Source organism: Aspergillus bombycis, assembly GCF_001792695.1.
Source record: "Aspergillus bombycis strain NRRL26010 chromosome Unknown contig00098, whole genome shotgun sequence".
NCBI lineage: Eukaryota > Fungi > Ascomycota > Eurotiomycetes > Eurotiales > Aspergillaceae > Aspergillus > Aspergillus bombycis.
In genome coordinates this window covers 100,108-120,009 of record NW_019170100.1, presented here as the reverse complement: position 1 = coordinate 120,009, position 19,902 = coordinate 100,108, and the positions used below count along the sequence as shown (strand labels likewise).

Genomic DNA, 19,902 nt, shown 5'->3' with positions numbered 1-19,902 from the left:
GTGTCGTCTCCCCGTTGGTTTCAGTCCAGGAACTTAATTCCAGCGGGGGCCCAATATAATTTTTAATGATTCATGATACATCCATTCATCCATACCGATCCTGCCAGAGTTCGGTCGGCGTTGGTCACATAGGTTCCTCTGGGGGAGGCATGGGAGAATCAAGACAATTAGTCGGGAAGAGAAGAATGGAAAGCTCTTTCGGAAGGGGAGGATCATTCGAGGAGAGTTGAAATTAATTAATGCGAGGCTGCAGTATCCCTGCACGGATTTTCTCTTCTTATGGCGGGAACCAGAAAAAGTGACGCCGTGATTTTCTGGAAAAGGCAAGGATGTTTAGTTTCCCAGGATTATTACTGGTTCCGTATGTGTATGGGATGTATGGATATCATTCCGTATGGATACGCCCGTTTCCTCCGCCATCATCCACCACTCTCTCTCTCTCTTTCTTCCTTTCCACTCTCTGGACTTTCTCTTTTTCTCCCCTCCCCCCCCCGGTCTCCCACTTTGCTCGCTCTCTCCCAGTATCATTCTTATATTATCGGTTGGACCGTCCCATCAGTATCTTCCCCGTGAATCACTTTTGTTTTTTTTCTTGTATTTTACTTTCCTATCTGGGATTGCTCCTCAATCAGCTCTACTTCATTCGGCCATGTGCGTTTAGAGGGTCTAGCCCCTCTCTCTTTGCACTGACACTCTTACCTTAGACTGTCAGCCATACCATAGAAGCATCCCGGTATTAACCCAAACGAAAAAAAGAAAAGAAAGAAAAAGAATTTATTCTACCTTCGATCTGGACAAATAACAACCAGGGAAAAAAAAAAGCACAAGCGAAAGAGGGGCACCAAGAGGAGATTGAACGATTAAAACTGGGTCTGGGTTGATTCATGACATACATTCGTCGTCTTGAATTCCAATAGGTACGGACTGCTGCATTCCACTCGAGACTTTTTAGCTGCGTGTCCGTCTCCAATGGCTCTTCCTTTCCTTCCCTTTCCCTTTTCCTTTTGGGATAGATTGATTCTTTACCTAGTACCGTTTCCTTTTCTATATTGCAGTGGTGGTGGACCCATCCACTATTATTATTATTGGAATTTGATTTGGATTTGCTTGCTGTGACGGATCTCAGACCAAGTGCCTAAACTATAACTGACTTGGACCCCCTTCAGATCCTAGCTTCCCGATTCTTTTCCACCCAAATAACTGCTGCATCATCCTTCTTCCTGCACGCAGTGTTCGTTTAGGGCGGGTAGACTGGAATTTCTTCCTTGCGCCACGGACCAATCGCCCTCGACACTCTCATTCCTGCGTTGAGCTCCTTTTTTTTTTGGTCCCTCGACTCTCATTGCTTGTCTGGCTGATTTCTTGGACCTCTTCAATCGTCCTTATCTCTCTTCTCCCCATCCGGCTTGTGATTCCTATCTTTCCTTGTTTTTTTCCCCCCCCTCCTTTTTCTTGTTTGATCTCCCCCTCCTCCGTCTTATCGCCTACTATCGTGATCCCCGCCCTTCCCAATAAAGAGTAGGGCGTATGAACATGTCCGGGTTGACCCTCGGGCGAGGCCCTGGGGGCATGCGACCGACTCAAACCGCAACCTTTACCACCCACCACTCGTCCACCGATGCTGACCGCTCCTCCAACAACCTCCCCCCTACCTCCTCGCAGTTGTCCGATGACTTTTCTTTCGGCTCCCCTCTGAGCCCCGCCGACTCGCAGGCCCATGACGGCCTACTTCAGGACTCGCTCTTCCCCGAATGGGGGTCCGGTGCGCCTCGACCTGGCATCGACAGTCCAGATGAGATGCAGAGACAAGATCCGTTAGCGACTCAAATATGGAAGCTCTATTCTAGGACCAAGGCCCAGTTGCCCAACCAGGAGCGCATGGAAAACCTCACCTGGCGGATGATGGCGATGAGTTTGAAACGCAAGGAGCGCGAACGTGCTCAACAGTCCATGTAGGTTCTCCCTCTGCAGAGTAACGGGATGGCCCCGCTCATTTATTAACCTTGTGTCTGTGAAGGTTTCCTGTGAGACCTGGTAGCGCAGGCCCCAGTGGGATCGCGCAACTGCGCATTTCCGACCCGCCCGTTGCCACTGGTAACCCTCATTCGGCCGATTTGACCGCCGACCCGATGAACCTCGACGATTTTATCGTGCCCTTCGAATCTCCTTCGGACCACCCTTCACCCATTGCCATCAAAAACACCGACCCCACGGCGTCCGCGGCCATTCCCATCAAGTCCCGGAAAGACCAGCTGAGAGATTCGACCCCGGTGCCGGCCTCCTTCCACCACCCGGCCCAAGATCAGCGGAAGAACAGTGAATTCGGCTACGTCCCCCGTCGCGTGCGCAAGACGAGCATCGACGAGCGTCAGTTTTTCTCGCTGCAGGTGCCGACCCGGAAGCGACCGGCCGAATCCTCGCCGCAGGTGCCGCCCGTTTCCAACTCCATGTTGGCCCACGATCCGGAGCTCGCCACCGGCGTGCCCGATTATGCGTTGGACACTCCGTCCTCGGCCTTTGGCTTTCACCAGGGCAACCACCATCAGATGAATCACCACAACCACACCTCCCCAGGGGCGCCGTTTGGCTTGGATACGTTCGGCCTGGGAGACGATCCGATCTTGCCCTCTGCGGGCCCCTACCAGTCGCAATTCACCTTCTCCCCTAGCGAGTCTCCGATGGCCTCCGGCCATCCGTTCGCGAACCTCTATTCGCATACCCCAGTGGCTTCATCCCTTAACTCCACGGATTTCTTCTCCCCACCACCATCGGGCTACCAGTCTACGGCGTCCACCCCGCAGCCGCCTACGATGGGGACCATTCCGTGTACTTCGATATGCCGTCCGGCGACGCACGCACCCAACGCCGCATTCCAAACTATGTTTCGCATCGGTCCAACCTGTCCGCTTCGCTGCAGCCTCGGTATATGTTCAACCAGAACAACCATGAGCAGTCCAGTTCGTCCACCGTGCATTCGCCGAGCTACCCCATTCCCCAACCGCAACATGTAGATCCCACCCAGGTGTTGAACGCCACCAATTACTCCGCCGGCAATTCCCATGGCGGCCCCATGTTCACCTTTGGAGCCGATTCGGATAATGAGGATGACGATGGCCATCAGCTGTCAGAGCGGGCGGGTCTGGCGATGCCCACAGAGTTCGGGGACGAGAATGATGGATTCTCGCCGGGCATGCAGTGGAATGAGCAGTTCCCGGGCTCTTTCCACTCGCTGCCGGGCTTTGGCCCCCAACATCGCAAGCATGTTACCATCGGGTCGACGGACATGATGGACACCCCGGAGGAGTGGAATCATGGCAGCAGTTTGGGTCGGACACATGGGTCGGTGGCTTCGGTCAGTGAGGTGCGCAACCGAGAGCAGGACCCTCGTCGGCAGAAGATTGCCCGCACCACGTCCACCCCCAACACGGCCCAGCTGCTGCGCCAAAGCATGAACTCTAATAACAATACGTCTCATACTTCTCCCAATACTCCGCCGAGTCCGGGCTGAGCAGCGCCGTTCCATCTCGCCCGGCCAGTCCCGGGGGCAGCAAGAACGGTGATCCGGGTAGCAATGGACCAACGACCTGCACGAACTGTTTCACCCAAACAACTCCGCTGTGGCGTCGGAATCCGGAGGGCCAGCCACTCTGCAATGCCTGCGGTTTGTTTTTGAAACTGCACGGTGTCGTGCGTCCGCTGTCCCTGAAAACCGACGTCATCAAGAAGCGTAACCGCAGCAGCGCCAACAGCTTAGTGGTCGGGACATCCCGTACGTCGAAGAAGACGGCCCGCAAAAACTCGGTGCAGCAGGCATCCGTCACGACTCCGACGTCGAGCCGCGCTCAGAACGGGACTTCCTCCGAATCTCCACCCGCCGGCTTTGGTGCTGCCGCGGGACGGTCGAATGGGGTGGTACCCATTGCCGCCGCTCCTCCGAAGGCAGCGCCCTCCGCAGCAGCGTCCCCTGGCACGGGCCAGACTCGCAACCCGGTCCCGGCTGCCCCGAAACGTCAACGACGGCTGGAAAAAGCCTCGGAGATGGAAATGGACGAGGCGAGCAAGTCCGCGGGCAGCCGATCCAAGGTGGTACCTCTGGCGCCCGCCATGCCACCGGCGGCAGCCAATCCGGCCAACCATAGCATTGCCGGAGGCCAGGGAGCTAGCCAGGAATGGGAGTGGTTGACCATGAGTCTGTAACGGCAGCGTTCACTTCTCTACTTCTCTACACTCGTTTCTTAATATCCTTTTTGACCCCTCCCCTTTATTTTTCCCACCGTTGATGCTACGCCATGACCGATAGACATGATGAATACTGCAACCAATGGAATCTCGCTAGACGAGAGGTGTTAGATGACGTGGCCCGCGATGCACTTAATGAGATACGACGAGGTGCAATCCGACGGTTACGCTAGTTTAATGGTAACATGACGAGGGATATTCGTTCTGTTATTTCGGGGTTTGATCTGTTCCAGTCTGCGATCTAACAGCGACCGAATCCTTTGCTGTGACGATACACAGCTTGTCTTGTGGTTCTGTTGTGCCTTTCTGTTTGTTTGGCTGATTTGATTTATGCTTGATACAATCGCGTCTGTCCGGACCCCGGCCTTTGTTTTCGTTTCAGTTCTGATTCTTCAGTGGTACTGTTTTCCTGTTGTTTTTTGATCTTATTCGAGGCTTGGGGGCCGGGCAGAAGTGCGCATCTCTGCTTTGTGTTTTCTGTCACCGTTCATAGACGCTGTATGTATATGGTACAGCTTGATTCTACTTGTTTGATTGAGTCTTTGTATCCATTGTAAGGGTAGCCAACTGTCGAACATGCATAAGCTTTTTACTATATTTTTGTTCGGGTAATCCGCCACTAGTAGATGTATATTATGTTACCCACTGGGAATAAGTCATAGTTCCCCAGTCTCCATATATAGAGACGCTAGCTTGTAGCCCTCAATAAAGAATAATAAGGATATACTAGCCTCGTAAATTGACGTCATAAAAATATAAGCTTAAATAGTGATGTTCCACAACAAACCCCACCCGAAACAGCCGAGTAGGGGATAGAACAATAGCACCAAAAAAAAAAAAATAAAAAAAAAAAAAAAAAAAAACAACAACAAAAAATAATGATAAGAATAGTGGACGCAATATTTCAACCACTAACGATAACCAGAACCCACTACTACAATAAACTAAGATACAGCAGTACTCAAACAGATCCCACTCGCATATATAGTAGTAGTAGTGTATATTTAAGGTAGGGGCTAGTGTGGGCATACATACTACTATGCATGCAGTCATCGCATCCATGTCAGCTCTTTATACAAGTAGCACCTGTACCACTCCTACATATTCTTGACCGGATAGTAATTATAAAGGTGCTAATCCTGACGTTTTGTCACTCTATCGACACTAGCCTAGCACTGTGTACCAGTAGTAGATATACCACACTCTTACCTCCTTTAGAAATGATTTAGTGAACCAGTTATCTGGTTTGCATCTGCACCCTACTGAAGTGGAGTGGTGCCTACACCACTTCCTCATTTCCCCGCACGGATAGATACTCCTAGCTAGTGTCAATGATGCTCATCCGGTTTCGCTTATCTGGCTTATCCCAGTGGAGTGCGGAGTGGAAGTCTGTCACTTCCTTAGATTGACTTATAGTGACGCAGATTAGGGGTGTCGGACCCCCCCGTTACCTGTTTTCACTAAAATGTCGGTCACAGGTGACATGGTCGAACCTTTCTCTATTACCTTTTCCATCTGTGGAAGGGGTGCAAAGTTATATATGAGGTGGAATAGGGGTACCGGGTTGCTACGATCGTGGAGTGGTGGTACTTTGCATGTCAGAAGGTACCCAACATTTGCTATGCAAGACCTTTGTGGAATAAAGGAGTAGATGTACAAGTATCTGGTCTGTGTATAAGGGGCAACAAATTTTATGAATACGGCTACGATAATATAGCGGAAGGTAGATAATGGTAGTCGCTAAACAGAGTGTGAACTATATTAGAGGAACCTGTTAACGAAATCTGTTAAAGGAAAAGGGGTTAAATAGTGTTTGACTACAGGGAAGCCTTGCTCTAAGCCAAATGTGATCTATAATGGGTGGTGAAACGTATGGTGGGCACGAGAGACTGAGTAAAGATGAGGTTGGATCCCTCATCGGCTGCGAGGAGTCATATTGTTCTATCATAACTTCATAAAGGGTAATCTACAAAGTGACGCTCAAGCAGGCTCTTCAGATCAATGAGACAGTTTGAGAGCAGGGCTACCGGAAAGTGCTCTAATCAGCCATCTGGGGATCAAGAAACCATATAGTTCATAGTTCTGTTTCTGCGGAAGCGCTCTAGCATTTGTTGGCAGGCCGTAGCCCTGTCTTGGTTTGGTCCGAAGTTGGACCTACAGCTGAGGGAAGTTTTGCTCTAAGTATACTCATTCTTGGTATTCATGGTTGCTGTGGAAGGTAGTCTCGGACTGAGTTTGTTGATACAGTTACATGTTTGAGCCATATTGCTGTACCATGTCCGTGATTTATGGAAGGACTTTGAAGCGAAGCAGTGCTTGACGTACTCTATAGTATTAGTACATATCAATAGTATAAGCCCGCTCTTTCTCCCCACGAAATCACAGGTTGTACTATACCTCTTCCCTTATATCGTCAAGCCTCATACTCATCCAATAAATTATATTAGAGGCCACTCCGATACCCAGCTTAGGGCTATTGTATGCCAAATCGGGTAAATTAATACCTGAGGCATAAACATGACAAAGCGATCACAATCACGTGGTGATATCGAAAATAATTTGAAGATAGCAAATATCTCAGCTTCAATTATTTCCTCGCTCAATTGACTCTATATCCAAGACAGCTGGTCCTCTACTGTACATTGCTATACTGCAAACATACCTATATACGCATAAGTATAATTACCTGGATTAGCGACTGCACCTGCAACAGCAACCTCCACCATGGGATCCAGCGCGAAGAAAAAGAAGGAAAAGCAGAAGGACTTTACGGTAAGCCATTCTGTTGACAAAATAAACAGACATAAGCTCACAGAACACAGAAAGCCAAGCTAAAAGTCGGCAAAGCCAAAGGCAAGCCTGAGAATTTCACCGATACCAGTTTCAAATCGAAAGGTTCGCCTTATCTCCACCACAGCGCAGAGAGAAAAGAATCATCCAACTAACCAACCCAGGAATCGTGCTAAACCAACAATCCCTCACCTTAAGCGCCCCGACCTCGAACACTCAATTCACACATCACGTCTCCCTCCTCAGCTCCAAATCCGACTCCCAACGCCGCGACTCCCTCGCCCACCTAACAACCTCCATCAGCTCGCGACCCGTCAACTCTCCCCTCCTGCAACCAGTCAGCGTCATCCTCCCCACCCTCCTCCCCCTTATCCTCGACGCAAACACGGGCGTGCGCACCCAACTGCTCAAACTCTTCCGCGCGCTCCCGCAATCAGACATCCGAGACCACGTCCCCCAACTCCTCCCCTACATCCGCGCCGGCATGACCCACCTCGCGGCCGACGTCCGCGTCTCCTCCGTGGAAGTCCTCTCCTGGCTCGTCGAAATAGCAGGCACAGAAGTCGTCTCCAGCGCCGGCGGCTGGATCAAAACGCTCAATTGCTTCCTCTCCGTCCTGGGCTGGCACACGGAGGAATCGGCCAAGTGGTCCGCGAACCGAGCCTCGTTCGGAAAAGCAGGCACCAAGGGCCAGCCAATGATGAAGGTGCTCACTGTACTGGCCGAGTTCTTGTATGCGGGGATTGGCGCGCCCGCCAACGAAGCACAGGATGTGGATATGCTAGGTGCTGGGGGTGCGGCCGGGTGGGAGTTCCCCCTCTGTCAGACGGCTGTGCACATGGTTCCTGATACGGCGGCGCCGTATGCTTATTTGAATTTGTTCGGGCAGCCAAGGGACGAGGAGGGCGAGATGTACGAGACGTGGGAGGACCGGTATCGGGTGTTTTCGAACCGGTTTTTGCCGGCCATTCAGCGGGGATTGGATAACGCCAGGCAAGAAGGGGGTGAGATGGGGAGGGCCAGTTCTGGGGCGAGCAAGGTATTGAAGGAGGCTATTGCTTATGGGACGGGAATCGCGGTGTGATTGAGGTCTGGTAGGATTGGTTTTATCTGCGGTATTCACGATTCTGTGACGACGGTCATCTGAACAGCCTGTGCTGTGCCATTTATTATTCCGAACAGGCCATCCCGGCAACTTGTGGTTGCTGTTCCGCCGTCAATGCGCGAGATCAGGTCTCCAAGTCCACACAGCCTGCGCCTGGGCAGATAGCAGCGATATCACTCACACAGGGACACGATATAGATTCCTCCCACTACGGCACCTCATGAGGAGCATGTATTCATTTCATTTGGAGCCCAAGACAGAGCGAGCAGCATGTGTACAAATAATGAATATACCCCATGAATAGAATATAAAAAAGAAAGGAACTAAGACTCGACCTTCTTCATCACGCCCTCTTGATCATCCGTACTCCCCTCCCCGTCCCTAGCATCGTAAACCTCCTCCGGCATAACCGCGACCTCCACCAAGGACTCCTTCGCCGGAAACACCACCGACACCAGCACATACACAAGACTAGTGGCGACAAACCCCAACAGCCACCCAAACTGATACGGATGCACGCCGACCCCAACATCAATACTACTATTAACCGAATTAATCAACCCCGGCAGATTCGGCACCACACCGACCACAAACGCCAGGACAGCCCTCCAATTAACCCCCCAGCCCCCATACGCATACGTCCCATTCTCGCGCTGATACAACGCCAACGTATCATACTTCCGCTGCTTCAGCACCCAGAAATCAAACAACATGATCCCAGCAATCGGGCCCAAGAAGATCGCATACGCCGACATGAAGTTCAGGAAGTTGCCCGCGGAGACGAGGATCTTCCACGGCACCAGACACCACGACACCAGCCCGCAGATGATCTGGCCGCGCCGCAGATTCACGAACCCCGGCGCCAGCGCCGTCAGGTCGTTTGCCGCCGATATCGAGTTCGCCGAGATGTTGACCCCCAGCGCCGCCAGCGCGAAGCTGAAGGCCCCGAAGAACCGGCATGCGCGGCTCGTCCACTTGCTGATTAGCTCGATCGGGTCCCAGGGGATGGCGCCGCCGTATCGCGCTTGGCCTGCGCTCGAGGCAGCGATCCCGATGAAGGAGAGGAAGGTGAAGATCACGGGTAGCATGGGGATGTACAGGAGTTGCCATTTTGCGCTGACGCGCGAGTAGCGCGAGAAGTCGGACTAGTGATTATCTGGGTCAGTTTTGTACTGTGTGGGTGGGGGGAGGTGTGATAGTGGAACAGGGAAGGGATGGATTGATTGATTGATTGATTGATGTGTGGGTACCTACCTGGTTGACGCTGAGCGTGGCATAGTTGCCCAGTACGGAGGTCATGTTGGCGAGAAAGAGCCAGCTGTATTTCGACCCGGACACGGTCGCTTTCTGATGGAGTAGTCCGCCGCCACTCTCGGCGACAAACGCCCAGATGAAGATGGCGATCCAGGCAATCGGCACCAGCACGGATTTGACCATGAACAGCCAGCGGAGTTTATTGGGATGGATGCACAGGAACGGGAACTGCACGAGCCAGAAGATGAGGTACGACACCATGCCGTTCGTAGTGATGCCCTCGCTCTCGGGGATACCGTTCTCGAGCGTGAGGAAGCTGGGCCAGATGGCGCCGATCATGGCGCGCACCGCATTTGCGCCGTTGACGTTCTGGATCGCAAACCAGAACAGCGCCAGGATGACTCGCGACACGATCGCGATGTACGAGCCCCAGAAGCCCCAGCTGGCGCGGGCGATGACCGGGAATGGAATGTGGTAGATGGCGCCCACGGCGCCATTTCCGGCGATGACGAAGGAGATGATCAGGAAGGAGATGGCGACGATGATGAGCGAGTCCCGCCAGCCCAGGCCCACGGCTATCATGCTGCTGGCGAATTGCCAGGTGGCGGCGTTGAAGGCGTCTGAGATCCAATATGCTGGGGGAATGTTAGTGCTGCTGCCGGGGGGGGGGGGGTTTGGAAGGGTTTCTGAGACATACAGATGAAGCTCACAGGTCCCCATTGGCGGAGATGGCGGGGGACAGGGTCCAGGTCTAGGTTGGTCCACCGCGCATTTCCCTCTGCGAAGGCTGATCGGGACTGTTGGACGCGGAGATGAGGTCGGAGCTTCATTGCCGGCGAGAAATGTCTGTCGATACGTAGAGGGGTGTATAGTAAAGGGAATCGTAGTGGAATTCCACACCAAGCCTGACGATCAGCAATGAAAGATGTGCGATGCAAGGGGGCGGGGTCGATTAGGGCTCGATGCAACCCCAACTGGAAGCAGGAAAGAAATGCCAATAGTCCTCTGGATATGGGTCTAGATGTATGCAGGGGGCGTCAACTATCCCCCGGAGACTCAGAAAGGGCCACATGCGCTTGGAATAAATGACAGGAAGGAATTCGGTGGGCGTTCGTATGGATGTAATATGGAATGTGCCCCGATAAGGAAATGAGGAGGTCATCGTGAGCTGATAAGTCTGCAGCATCATCCCGGCTCCCTTCGTGCCCGTCATTGGCCGCTATGGCCACGAGCCAAAAGTCTGATAAGCATCTGTTGATAACCCTAATTCTGCGTGATTGACTCGTAGACTTCTTGATAGCGAGAGGATACTATTTTCTTGGCATGGTCGCTAGCCCTGACAGTCTATTCATCCGGAAATGGCTCAATTCCCGGCATATCAAAACTGTATCTGGAATAGATCGGCTGATCTCAGCATGTCTCCCAGTGAAGGTCTGTTCTCATGACATCGAGCTTCACTTCCTTTTGAAGAGCAGTTCCGGGGAGTGAAAGAAGACAGTAGTCAGTTGATGAATCTGTCACTGAATCTCTGGTGAATACCGCCTGCTAGAAGGGTATATCAACATATAAACAGTCAATCTACCCGCAACTGTTCGGCTTCTCTTCCACACTCGAACTACCAAAGGCATGGTTCAAGACTACTTGGTTGCTGTGCTTACTTTCACAGGATAGGTCTAGGTGGTGGAAGTCGCAATATAATTCTAAGACTTTCCTTTGACCTGCGGTTTCAATTACTGCTTTTGATCAAGACTTTGTCCCTGATATCTAAACACACTTCTTTAGGCAGCACGCTACATCCAACGGAAGCTAAGAACATTCAAGGATGCTGCCTTTCGAAAACAACAGTCCAGAACCCATATAAGGAACAATGGAGGATTGCGGTGGCATCTGGCCGCAACCCTTTAATTCATCTCCATCTGATGAGCAAGAGGATACAGACGTGATATAGACACATATACCAGCCGATCCGTCCACGGCACAGAGGCAGAACCAACCAGGCCACAGACATGACATCATTGCCTCCTCGAAGCCTCTACAGAAGAAACCCGTAAGACCAGGGGCAAACAATCGAAGCGGCTTCAGGATTTTGCATCAGAACCGAAAAGAGCCGTGGATGCTGTGACCCCGAATACTTGAGCATATTCGCGATGTTTCTATACTTTCAGGCCGTTAGGGCAGTGAGCCTATACTGTAGTCCATGAACTTAGGAGATACTAACTGAGTCCTAAAGTCAACTGCTTACCAGGTCTCCTGGAGGGGGATCTAGGGAGGTGTACACTGGCCTTGTTTCTGCCCTCCTAGTCGATTGGAGTCTGCTGAACTGCAAACTGACGATCCGTCTCAAATGTCTAACGCCAAATCACCCAGTATAAATACTCAGCTTCTAACGCGATCACTAGTCCCAGATAAAAGCCATTTCTTCTAGCTTTTATATCTCCTTTGCTTTTTTCCAAAACAGATTCTCCTATTACAATGTCGTCCCACTGGCAAGAGTATCCATAACCATTATCTCGACTACCCAGCATCCCGCAATGATCTCCACCATCTTGACATTGTCGAAGAGGGGGCAATGGAGTCCCCCCTGCTAAATCTGTGCTGATGGCTAGCTAGTCAATATGTGAAATATCTTTGTTGCTCTAGTGCAGCGAGGGCCCGCTATCTTGGGTCCACTGGACAGGTTCGCAACCCTTCTCTGGCCGAGAGTTGCGGTTAATCCGCGAGCCGGTTATTAGGTCTGTCCGCTGGGGCACAGCCACCTCTCAGTGAGGAGTGTTCTGCATGCCGCGACCAGAGCGCGTCTCTGCCGTTCGTCGGATGCATTCTGGTAGATAGGGCCAGAAGTGCAATTGGAAATGAGGTGCATTAGCCGTATCACCTAGCTTCTCTTCAACGAACAACCTATCTTTGCATCTTGGAAGCAATCATTACACGAACCCTGCGTCCTTTCAACGAGCAAGCCATGAGACAACTGAGCGATTCCAACAAGCTTATCAAAGAAACGAGAGCGGTATTCCCATCAAGGGCCCTTTTTTGCAGATCCGGCCCGAAGAATAATGGCTCTGTCCACTGAGTACAGGCGAGAGCGACTATGTCTCTTCGCATGCGGCGGTGGAAGCAATGGCCGATGACGCCTGGTTGCGCCAAGATATCTGACTCCGTGGCTGCAATGAGTAGCTATGGAAGATTCCTGACGAGGATGTCGAATACAACAGCAACAACAGCTCTTTTTTCTTGTTTCTGTTTCTGTTTGTTTGTGCAGTTCGATCTGCCTTCCAAAAGGCTTCCTGGGGTTCCCCTTAATGGCACCGAGCGCAGTACAAGTCGAGCTCTTACGCCTTCCTAAAGGACCATTATCATGATACTCCTTGAAGGGCGCCTGCTACTAGAGAGAAGATACTTGTTATTCCGAGCCATACCCTAATACATCGAAAGGGACTTATGTAGACTGGGTATGTCAGCTACTCACCCGTGTAAGTCAGGGCAATCAATACAAGCAACAAGAATGGTATATTCTACGGAGAAAATTGGCACGATGGATGGGTGGCATTAACTCAAAGCGTCAGGTTGATCAGACACCACTGGTCTATGCTATCGCGAGATTACCCCTGGTCATTGTCTTTCCGTCTTGACATCACAGCTAAGAAGGCTGACGTTGGGCCTGTTGGAGCGCAGTGCCAAGATGAATTCTACAGGGTGCTTAATATGGCTGCAGGGGCGGGGCTCCCAATTTACTCAGAGTGGTATAGAACGAAGCAAGGCGGGTTGGATTTCTGGATACCTGGGAATATGTGGGCCATCGAACTCCGTGACTATGATCAGATGGAGGAGCATATCTCGAGGTTCCAAAATGAAGAAAAGAAAAGCACTATTACTCGAGGACTAAGGCTGGATACATTCCCTCCAGCCGTTCACCGAGATCAAAATAATAAATCTCATCTCTATTAAAAAGGACCCAGATATACTTGCTATAAAGAGTTATGCAGGTATCCGATCCCGAAGAAGATCACATACACGGTTTCACCTGTTATGGAACAAAGTACTGCACCAGAATCTTTGTGATGGTAACGGGGCAGTAACGAGTACTGGGGATCCTTCTACACCCTCCAAACACATCCATCGGGCAAGATTAGAGCTCGGCGAGGATATTATGATCCTGCCGAAGTGGCTCTCCTACTGGACGATGAACTGGTTTGTTGGCTTGTCGGGTGCATTGGTGATAACCAGGAGTCTCGACTTCATCTGCAAGACCATGACCACTGTTACGGAGTGCATGGCATGATCCAACAACTACAGAATATAATTCAACCCCGCTAACCATAGGAAGGAGAGGAACAGCTACCCTTAGCTGTAATACAAGAGACTGCTGCTGCGCCAACCCTGTGGCATTCAAGACGTCTGCATACATGTGCAGATTGTCACCTGGATGGAAACTCGAATGCCCTAAGCTGGATGGACACGTCGTCGGTCAAAGTGAATTGCTGCGGACCGCATGGAGGGGAAGAAAATTGATCAACTCCAATCCAATGTCGTTCCGGAACAGGGGGTTATGAAAAGCTTGTATTGGAGGACATTTCCAACTATGGTATAAGGCACCTACTCTGGGGCTTAGGCGATACAAGGCATTTTACCTAAAGACCAACATTACCTACGAGTTGCCATTCGCGGGCCCTAGAACCTACTGAATAGCGCACTGAATAGTCTAAGCTCACCGTGTGCCTTACATATGGCAAACGAACCGTACAGGCGCCGGTGGGCGCTTCCGGAAGAGTCCACCAGGAGTAGGATGTGGTACCTCCGGGGTAACCACGGCATCGCGCCGAAGGGCTGCGACAGAAGCCTTCATCTCCTGCATAGCAGTTGTCTGAGTCTGCATCATCTCACGAAGAGAGCAAATGCTTGTGTGCAGATCCTGCATCACAGCTGAGGTGGTAGCAAACTCGTCCTCAAGGAAGGAATCAAGGGTAGCGAAGCGATCTTGGATAGCAGAGGCTAAATCGGCGAGTTGGGTTCGGACTCAACCGAGGGCCCCAGCCTGCTGGGCACTGCGGATCCAGAGCATCGACGTCGAATGAAAGATGAATAGGGGTAGTGAATCCTATAAGCTATTACGATTACCCTGCTAGACCGTCATATTATCCTCTAAACATAAAAAATATATAGATATAGAAAAGGTAATAAAAAATATGATTAGTAAAGGAATGAATATAATCAATCTTATAATTCAATACTGTAAAGTGAAAGACCAGAACTTGACGTATTATTAACTTACTAAAATATATCATATTGTCACGGTCTCGCAGTATAACTATCTATATAAGGTGCGATCGTTCCAAGCAGCTCAGACCCTAAGGACTCGTATCCATCTTGTCCAGGTTTCTCGTCTCCCTTGCGGAGCACCATTGCATCCTACGGTGTTCAGCAGTGGGTAGCCTCTTTCAGGGGCTACTATTCTTTCACCAGCGACCAATTGGCAGGACTACGTCTATATTTGCTGGTCAAGTCTATCTCTTTTCAAAATCTACCACTCGCCAACCAAGGGGTGCTCAGCTTTACTTGTTGGACAAAGTATACCAACTATTGAGACGATATTGTCCAGTTTGCAAAACGTACCCCGGACATACAAGCAGGCACCGTCTGCAACATACCAACCTATATTCACAGCTGCGAGTACATATACCCTACAATCCATGACTTCATTACCCTCATAACGGGCCATTAGTACTGAAATAGTAATAGCCAGCAGGCCCATCCGGCCAGGTCATATATCTGGGCTACAGACACCAAACCCGAAGACCCACCAACTTCCCAGCAAAGAACTGCTCATGGTGCAGTCTAACATAGTGCGTGTTGCGAGCCCATTTTCGAACACGATTTCCCTCCCGGAACAGATACAATGAGGGAGATTCATGAAGGTCTCAATGCAGAGGAAAGATTTGAAATGGAAATTGCTTGGATATAATTCCGGGGCTTACTACTTGACTAACCATCAAACAGTCTTCAAACACAGGAGTTGCCCTCGTGATAGAATCCTTCGGTCAAGTACTGAGACTAAGAGGGAATCGACATATAACTTATATCCGTCTCAACAATCATGGGTACATAAATATAACTACCACTGAGACAATCTACAAGGTACAGCAGGTCAAGGACCCGACGGTTAAAGATGAATGCCCCAGACTCCAGAGATATGGCAAATGAGAATCGGTAGGAAATGAAAAATACCACAGGACGTACAATTGGCGCATCGAGTGCGCTAGCCACAGGGATGCCTCCGGGTTAATTATATTCGCGGAGTTCATTACCTGGTATAAGATCTGTTTACCAAGAGCAAGACATCGGTATATAGAGTCTATATTACGTTTTGTTTTATATTGAAGGAGGCTAATAGTCTCTCCTATTATACAGATATCCCAGGACAGGGTGATACACATCCAGGACTTTAAGTGAACTTTTGAAGATTCACTTATTAACCCGCCCCCTGCGTAACATGATCCTAACCTTGAATGGAGCCTATATCTCAGGGACAGCAATCTTCTGATACCACCGTCCTTTGGCATGTTCTGAGCAGGGTTGTTTATCAATAGCTTATGTCCGGCCGTCATACAAGGATAAGGAACGCGTACTGGGAATGCTACTTGTGCCTGTTTAGGAGAATATTCGCCCGGGTAATGAGGTCTTTGCGAGAGATAGATCTACTGGCTTCCATCCGCGGACGAAAGTGACGAATGTATTATAATTACTGGCAAGAAACAAGACAATAGTAGAAGAGGGAAATCTCGGGAAAGGGTTGCATTGGTTGTTTCTTGATATGAATCGTCATCGAGTTATGGGAAATAGAGGATAAAACCATTTGTTTAGCAAGTTGATTTCGAACTATCTAGGATTCTTGTAGTCTGGAGACATAGTTGACCAGTGAAGCCTCTCATCCAGGCTTTAGGTGTCTAAGCTTCAAAGTTGGACCATTCGCCTGGTCTTCTGGCCGAGTGACAATGCCACCAAATCTAGAATAGAGAAGCAGGTATGTCACACTCCTGTATGGTCCATGGATAATCACTATACCCAAAACCAAATCATGATATATATAAAAGTTCAGCCCATCAAAACATCAGTTTCAAGAGGAAAACTGCGCCAATCATCCCACCAAGCGTTTTCCGATTCCATCCCCACCACCTTCGGCCAAACACTCCTGAAAACCGCCTTCCAGGGTTCCAGAAAACTTGGCCCAAACAGAGTCTTCCTATAAGGACACGAAGCCACTTGGGTAGCCATCACTTCATGCCGACGATCATCGCGTGAATTCCGCTCGACTAGCCACGCGCAAGGAAATATATGGACCAACTGGCTGAACAGGGTCTGTGTTTCAAAAGCACTACATTGCAGTCGAATGATCATCCTTTCAAGAAGTGGTGAGCCTACGGCCTTATTCCCGGCTATAGTTTCGAAGATCGAACATGCGAGACTCGAGTCTATGGCGCAGTTTCTGAATAGTCGTTGGACGTGGCCGTTGCGGCTTCGGTAACAGCCCCCTAGGTCCTTGATGGAGATTTCATTGCCGAACTCGTCGAATGATGGCTCGCTAGGTGGCTTGGTGTTTCTATTGGGGAGTGGATTGCGATCGCGACGGAATTCTTGTTCGGGGTCTGTTACCATGTTATCTTGGCTTGTACCGAGGGATGCATCGGATATGTCTAGGTGTAAGTGCAGGTATTTGAGATGTGGTAGGGTTCCTATGGCCTTGTAAAGGGCAACTTCGGTCGCGTCTCCCTGGGAGCGCGGGATCATGAGATCCAGGCTTTCCAGGAGTGGACAATGTTCTCCGAGTTGGAGGATGTCGCGTTCAGTTAAGCATTGCCAGGCCTGGGGACCTGCGAGGTCCAGCCTGCGCAAGCAACAGCCATGGTGATGACCTAGCGGGTCCACAGAAACCTGTGAGTGCCACCCTTCAAAGTATAGCTCCTTCAGTGGCGGGAGGCTCTTGATAAAATGGGTTGCAGCCTCGTAGAACTCGGTGGTAGGAGTGTCCTCCTCGAGAAAAGCATGGGCCTTGACTTGTAAATAGAGGACTTTTAGCTTCGGAAACTGGAGCTGCTGAGACCAAACCATTAATGCCTTCGGCTCGGCCAGGGAGCAGAGCTCAAGGGTTTCTAGCTCGGAGAATCTGGTGTGCCTGCCCCATTCAAGGAGTGTCCTAGCTGTCAAAGGGACCTGGTCAATTATTCTCAGGAGTTTCAACGATGCAGGAGACAGGGAGGTACCGTCCTCGTCCGTCTTGGGCTTTCGCAAAGGACTAGTTATAGGGGCAGATGTGAAGGTCTTCCGCGCTTCGCGACGGGTGACTTGTACTTCCTTCAAATTCGGGGCCGACTTGACCAGACGCTGGATAGTCTTCATTCGGTAGCAGGGGCTGTTGTCATAGCCACACACCCCGTTTTCATTGTACTGCAGCATGATACTATGCAAGGCCGGCGAGAATACCAACCTGTGCTCTTGGGAGTCTTCCATGAGTGCATCCACACCGGGTAAGGAGAATGTCTGGAGATGTAGCCGCGATCGGGGCGCGCAGTCATGCAAGGCATCAAGAAGACAGGCAGGGAACTGGCCGCCGCACCTGAAGAACAAGTCTGTCAGCGCAGGCAGATTTCTAATCAACTCTGCCACGGGCCTCCATGCATGATTCCGTCTGTCGCTTAGCCTAGCGTCTGCATCGCGGGTGTTTGGGCACCATGGTGTCTCCTGCAAGCCTGCAGCACACGCAGGTTCGTAGGGCTCATCCAGATCCGTGCGCCTCAGGTCAGTAAGCTTCGGCGGACACCAGTCAACACGCACCTTACAAGAGACATCCGCCTCGCACGTGGAAAGGCTTTCTTCAATGATAAGCCGACGGACACAGTGGAAGCTCCTTGTCTTGTCAAGCCCGTTCACGATCTCCTCGGTCGATTTCGTCAGCGCATAATGCCTGCATACCTTGATTGCTATATCGCGGTAGATTATAGACCTGGCTGCTATGCTAGCGTGATTGTAGAATAACCTGCTCACTAGTTTAAGATCATGGAGACTCGTGGGTCCGTCACTGACTAGAAGTGTAAATATAAGTCTGATAAGCTCGGATGGCAAGCGCCGGAAGGGTGGAAGGCCCTCCAGATTCATTGTGGTGGTTTTGTGAAAGAACTTTGTGTGACAGTTCGAGTCCAGACTCTGTATATAACTAGGACAGCTTTGTCAAATCCTCTTCGGAAGGGGGGAAAGGTCCTGATCGAGACGCATATCTCCGGTCCGGTGAGAGTAGAAAGGGTTCTTCAAACGGGTTTGGCTACACTCGATGGATCTTGCTGTCCAGTTGGGATCGAAGGTAACGGCGATGTGGGCTTCCTTATGTAGGAGTGTTTCCGACAGACATAGTCGGACCGTATGGATATCCAGTGTGACCTTGAATGGCATTGTTTTCGCGCGTTTATTGACCCATTGTTAGACAGACAATTCTTGGTACATACCAACCTATCCAGCAGGGATCTCCCATCGATGTGATATTCATCTTATATTACGACGGCCGCACTGGTCAGGATGGGTCTTGACAGTGTTGCCCTGCTAACGACTACCCATGTCATATCGCATGTACTAAAGATAAGTTTGCACGGGAATCAGCACTGGGCCGTCTTTCACGGAGATCCATCCGAAGACGACCGAAGAATGAATTATCTAAACAATAAGCAGACAAAGAGTTACATACATGGAACAAAGAACGCCAGCCACTTTGAACCTACATAACAAATCACATCAGGCCGCGAAATCAATAGGCGCCTAAGAATCTCCAATATTATGTGCTCTGGTCATAGACACCTTCTCGAACAGCAGCGTAAACACATCAAATGGGTATCTCCAATGGCTGAAGAGCCTGAACCGCGTCGTCTGCATGAATTGACGGCTATTCCCTCAAATCTGGGAAGTTCTGTACATACTCTTCCATTGTTTTGCAAGCGATCTACTTAGTCCTGATTCCATTTACGCATATATATATACAATCACTCACCCTTCACCCGTTCTCGCGATGAATCTTGCCACGCTTGAGAGAACATAACAATGTCTCGTCTCCGAGACATGGTGAACAAAGATGAGATCTCGCTTCCAATGCTGGCTCGTATTCTTTCCGCAAGCCAAGTAGGAGATGTGTCATGCCTTGGTGGCCGTTCAGAAGGCTGAAGCTGTTGGGGAGATTGTAGTTGAGCCGTGGGCCCTGCTTCGGAGTAAATATATCAAGTCCTATTTTATAAACTATGTAAATGGAGGTGTTTTCAATTTTAGTAGCATGCTGCATTATGATAATACTTAAAATATTATCTGGTGGTAAGATTAATTCTACAAATATAATGCAGCCCGCTGCGTCGCGGGACTTATATATAACCCCACACCCTTAAGATCGATATCAGACCAGCAAGAAGACAGCAGCATTCTATGCACACAAGAAAAAGCCCAATCCAATCCGAAACACAATTCAATCTCCAAACACCACGCTATCA

General features: G+C 50.3%; 4 protein-coding genes across 4 annotated transcripts; 2 read left to right on the top strand and 2 right to left on the bottom strand.

Annotated features, from left to right (window-relative positions):
• Positions 1–1,527: 1,527 nt before the first annotated feature.
• ABOM_009533 (nitrogen regulatory protein areA) lies at positions 1,528–4,197 on the top strand (the record flags this gene model as incomplete). The annotated part of the gene is made up of 4 exons (XM_022536661.1): positions 1,528–1,952; positions 2,018–2,922; positions 3,012–3,468; positions 3,537–4,197. 4 exons carry the CDS (start codon positions 1,528–1,530, stop codon positions 4,195–4,197), a joined length of 2,448 nt encoding a protein of 815 aa, XP_022385697.1.
• Positions 4,198–6,963: 2,766 nt separating this feature from the next.
• On the top strand, positions 6,964–8,113 carry ABOM_009532 (IPI1/TEX10 family protein; the record flags this gene model as incomplete). The annotated part of the gene is made up of 3 exons (XM_022536660.1): positions 6,964–7,011; positions 7,062–7,134; positions 7,194–8,113. 3 exons carry the CDS (start codon positions 6,964–6,966, stop codon positions 8,111–8,113), a joined length of 1,041 nt encoding a protein of 346 aa, XP_022385696.1.
• Positions 8,114–8,457: 344 nt separating this feature from the next.
• Positions 8,458–10,218, bottom strand: ABOM_009531 (nucleobase cation symporter-1 family protein; the record flags this gene model as incomplete). The annotated part of the gene is made up of 3 exons (XM_022536659.1): positions 8,458–9,279; positions 9,389–10,023; positions 10,086–10,218. 3 exons carry the CDS (start codon positions 10,216–10,218, stop codon positions 8,458–8,460), a joined length of 1,590 nt encoding a protein of 529 aa, XP_022385695.1.
• Positions 10,219–14,105: 3,887 nt separating this feature from the next.
• ABOM_009530 (uncharacterized protein) lies at positions 14,106–18,535 on the bottom strand (the record flags this gene model as incomplete). The annotated part of the gene is made up of 2 exons (XM_022536658.1): positions 14,106–14,377; positions 16,840–18,535. The coding sequence occupies 2 exons, from the start codon at positions 18,533–18,535 to the stop codon at positions 14,106–14,108; spliced, it is 1,968 nt and encodes a 655-aa protein (XP_022385694.1).
• Between the last annotated feature and the right edge of the window lie 1,367 nt (positions 18,536–19,902).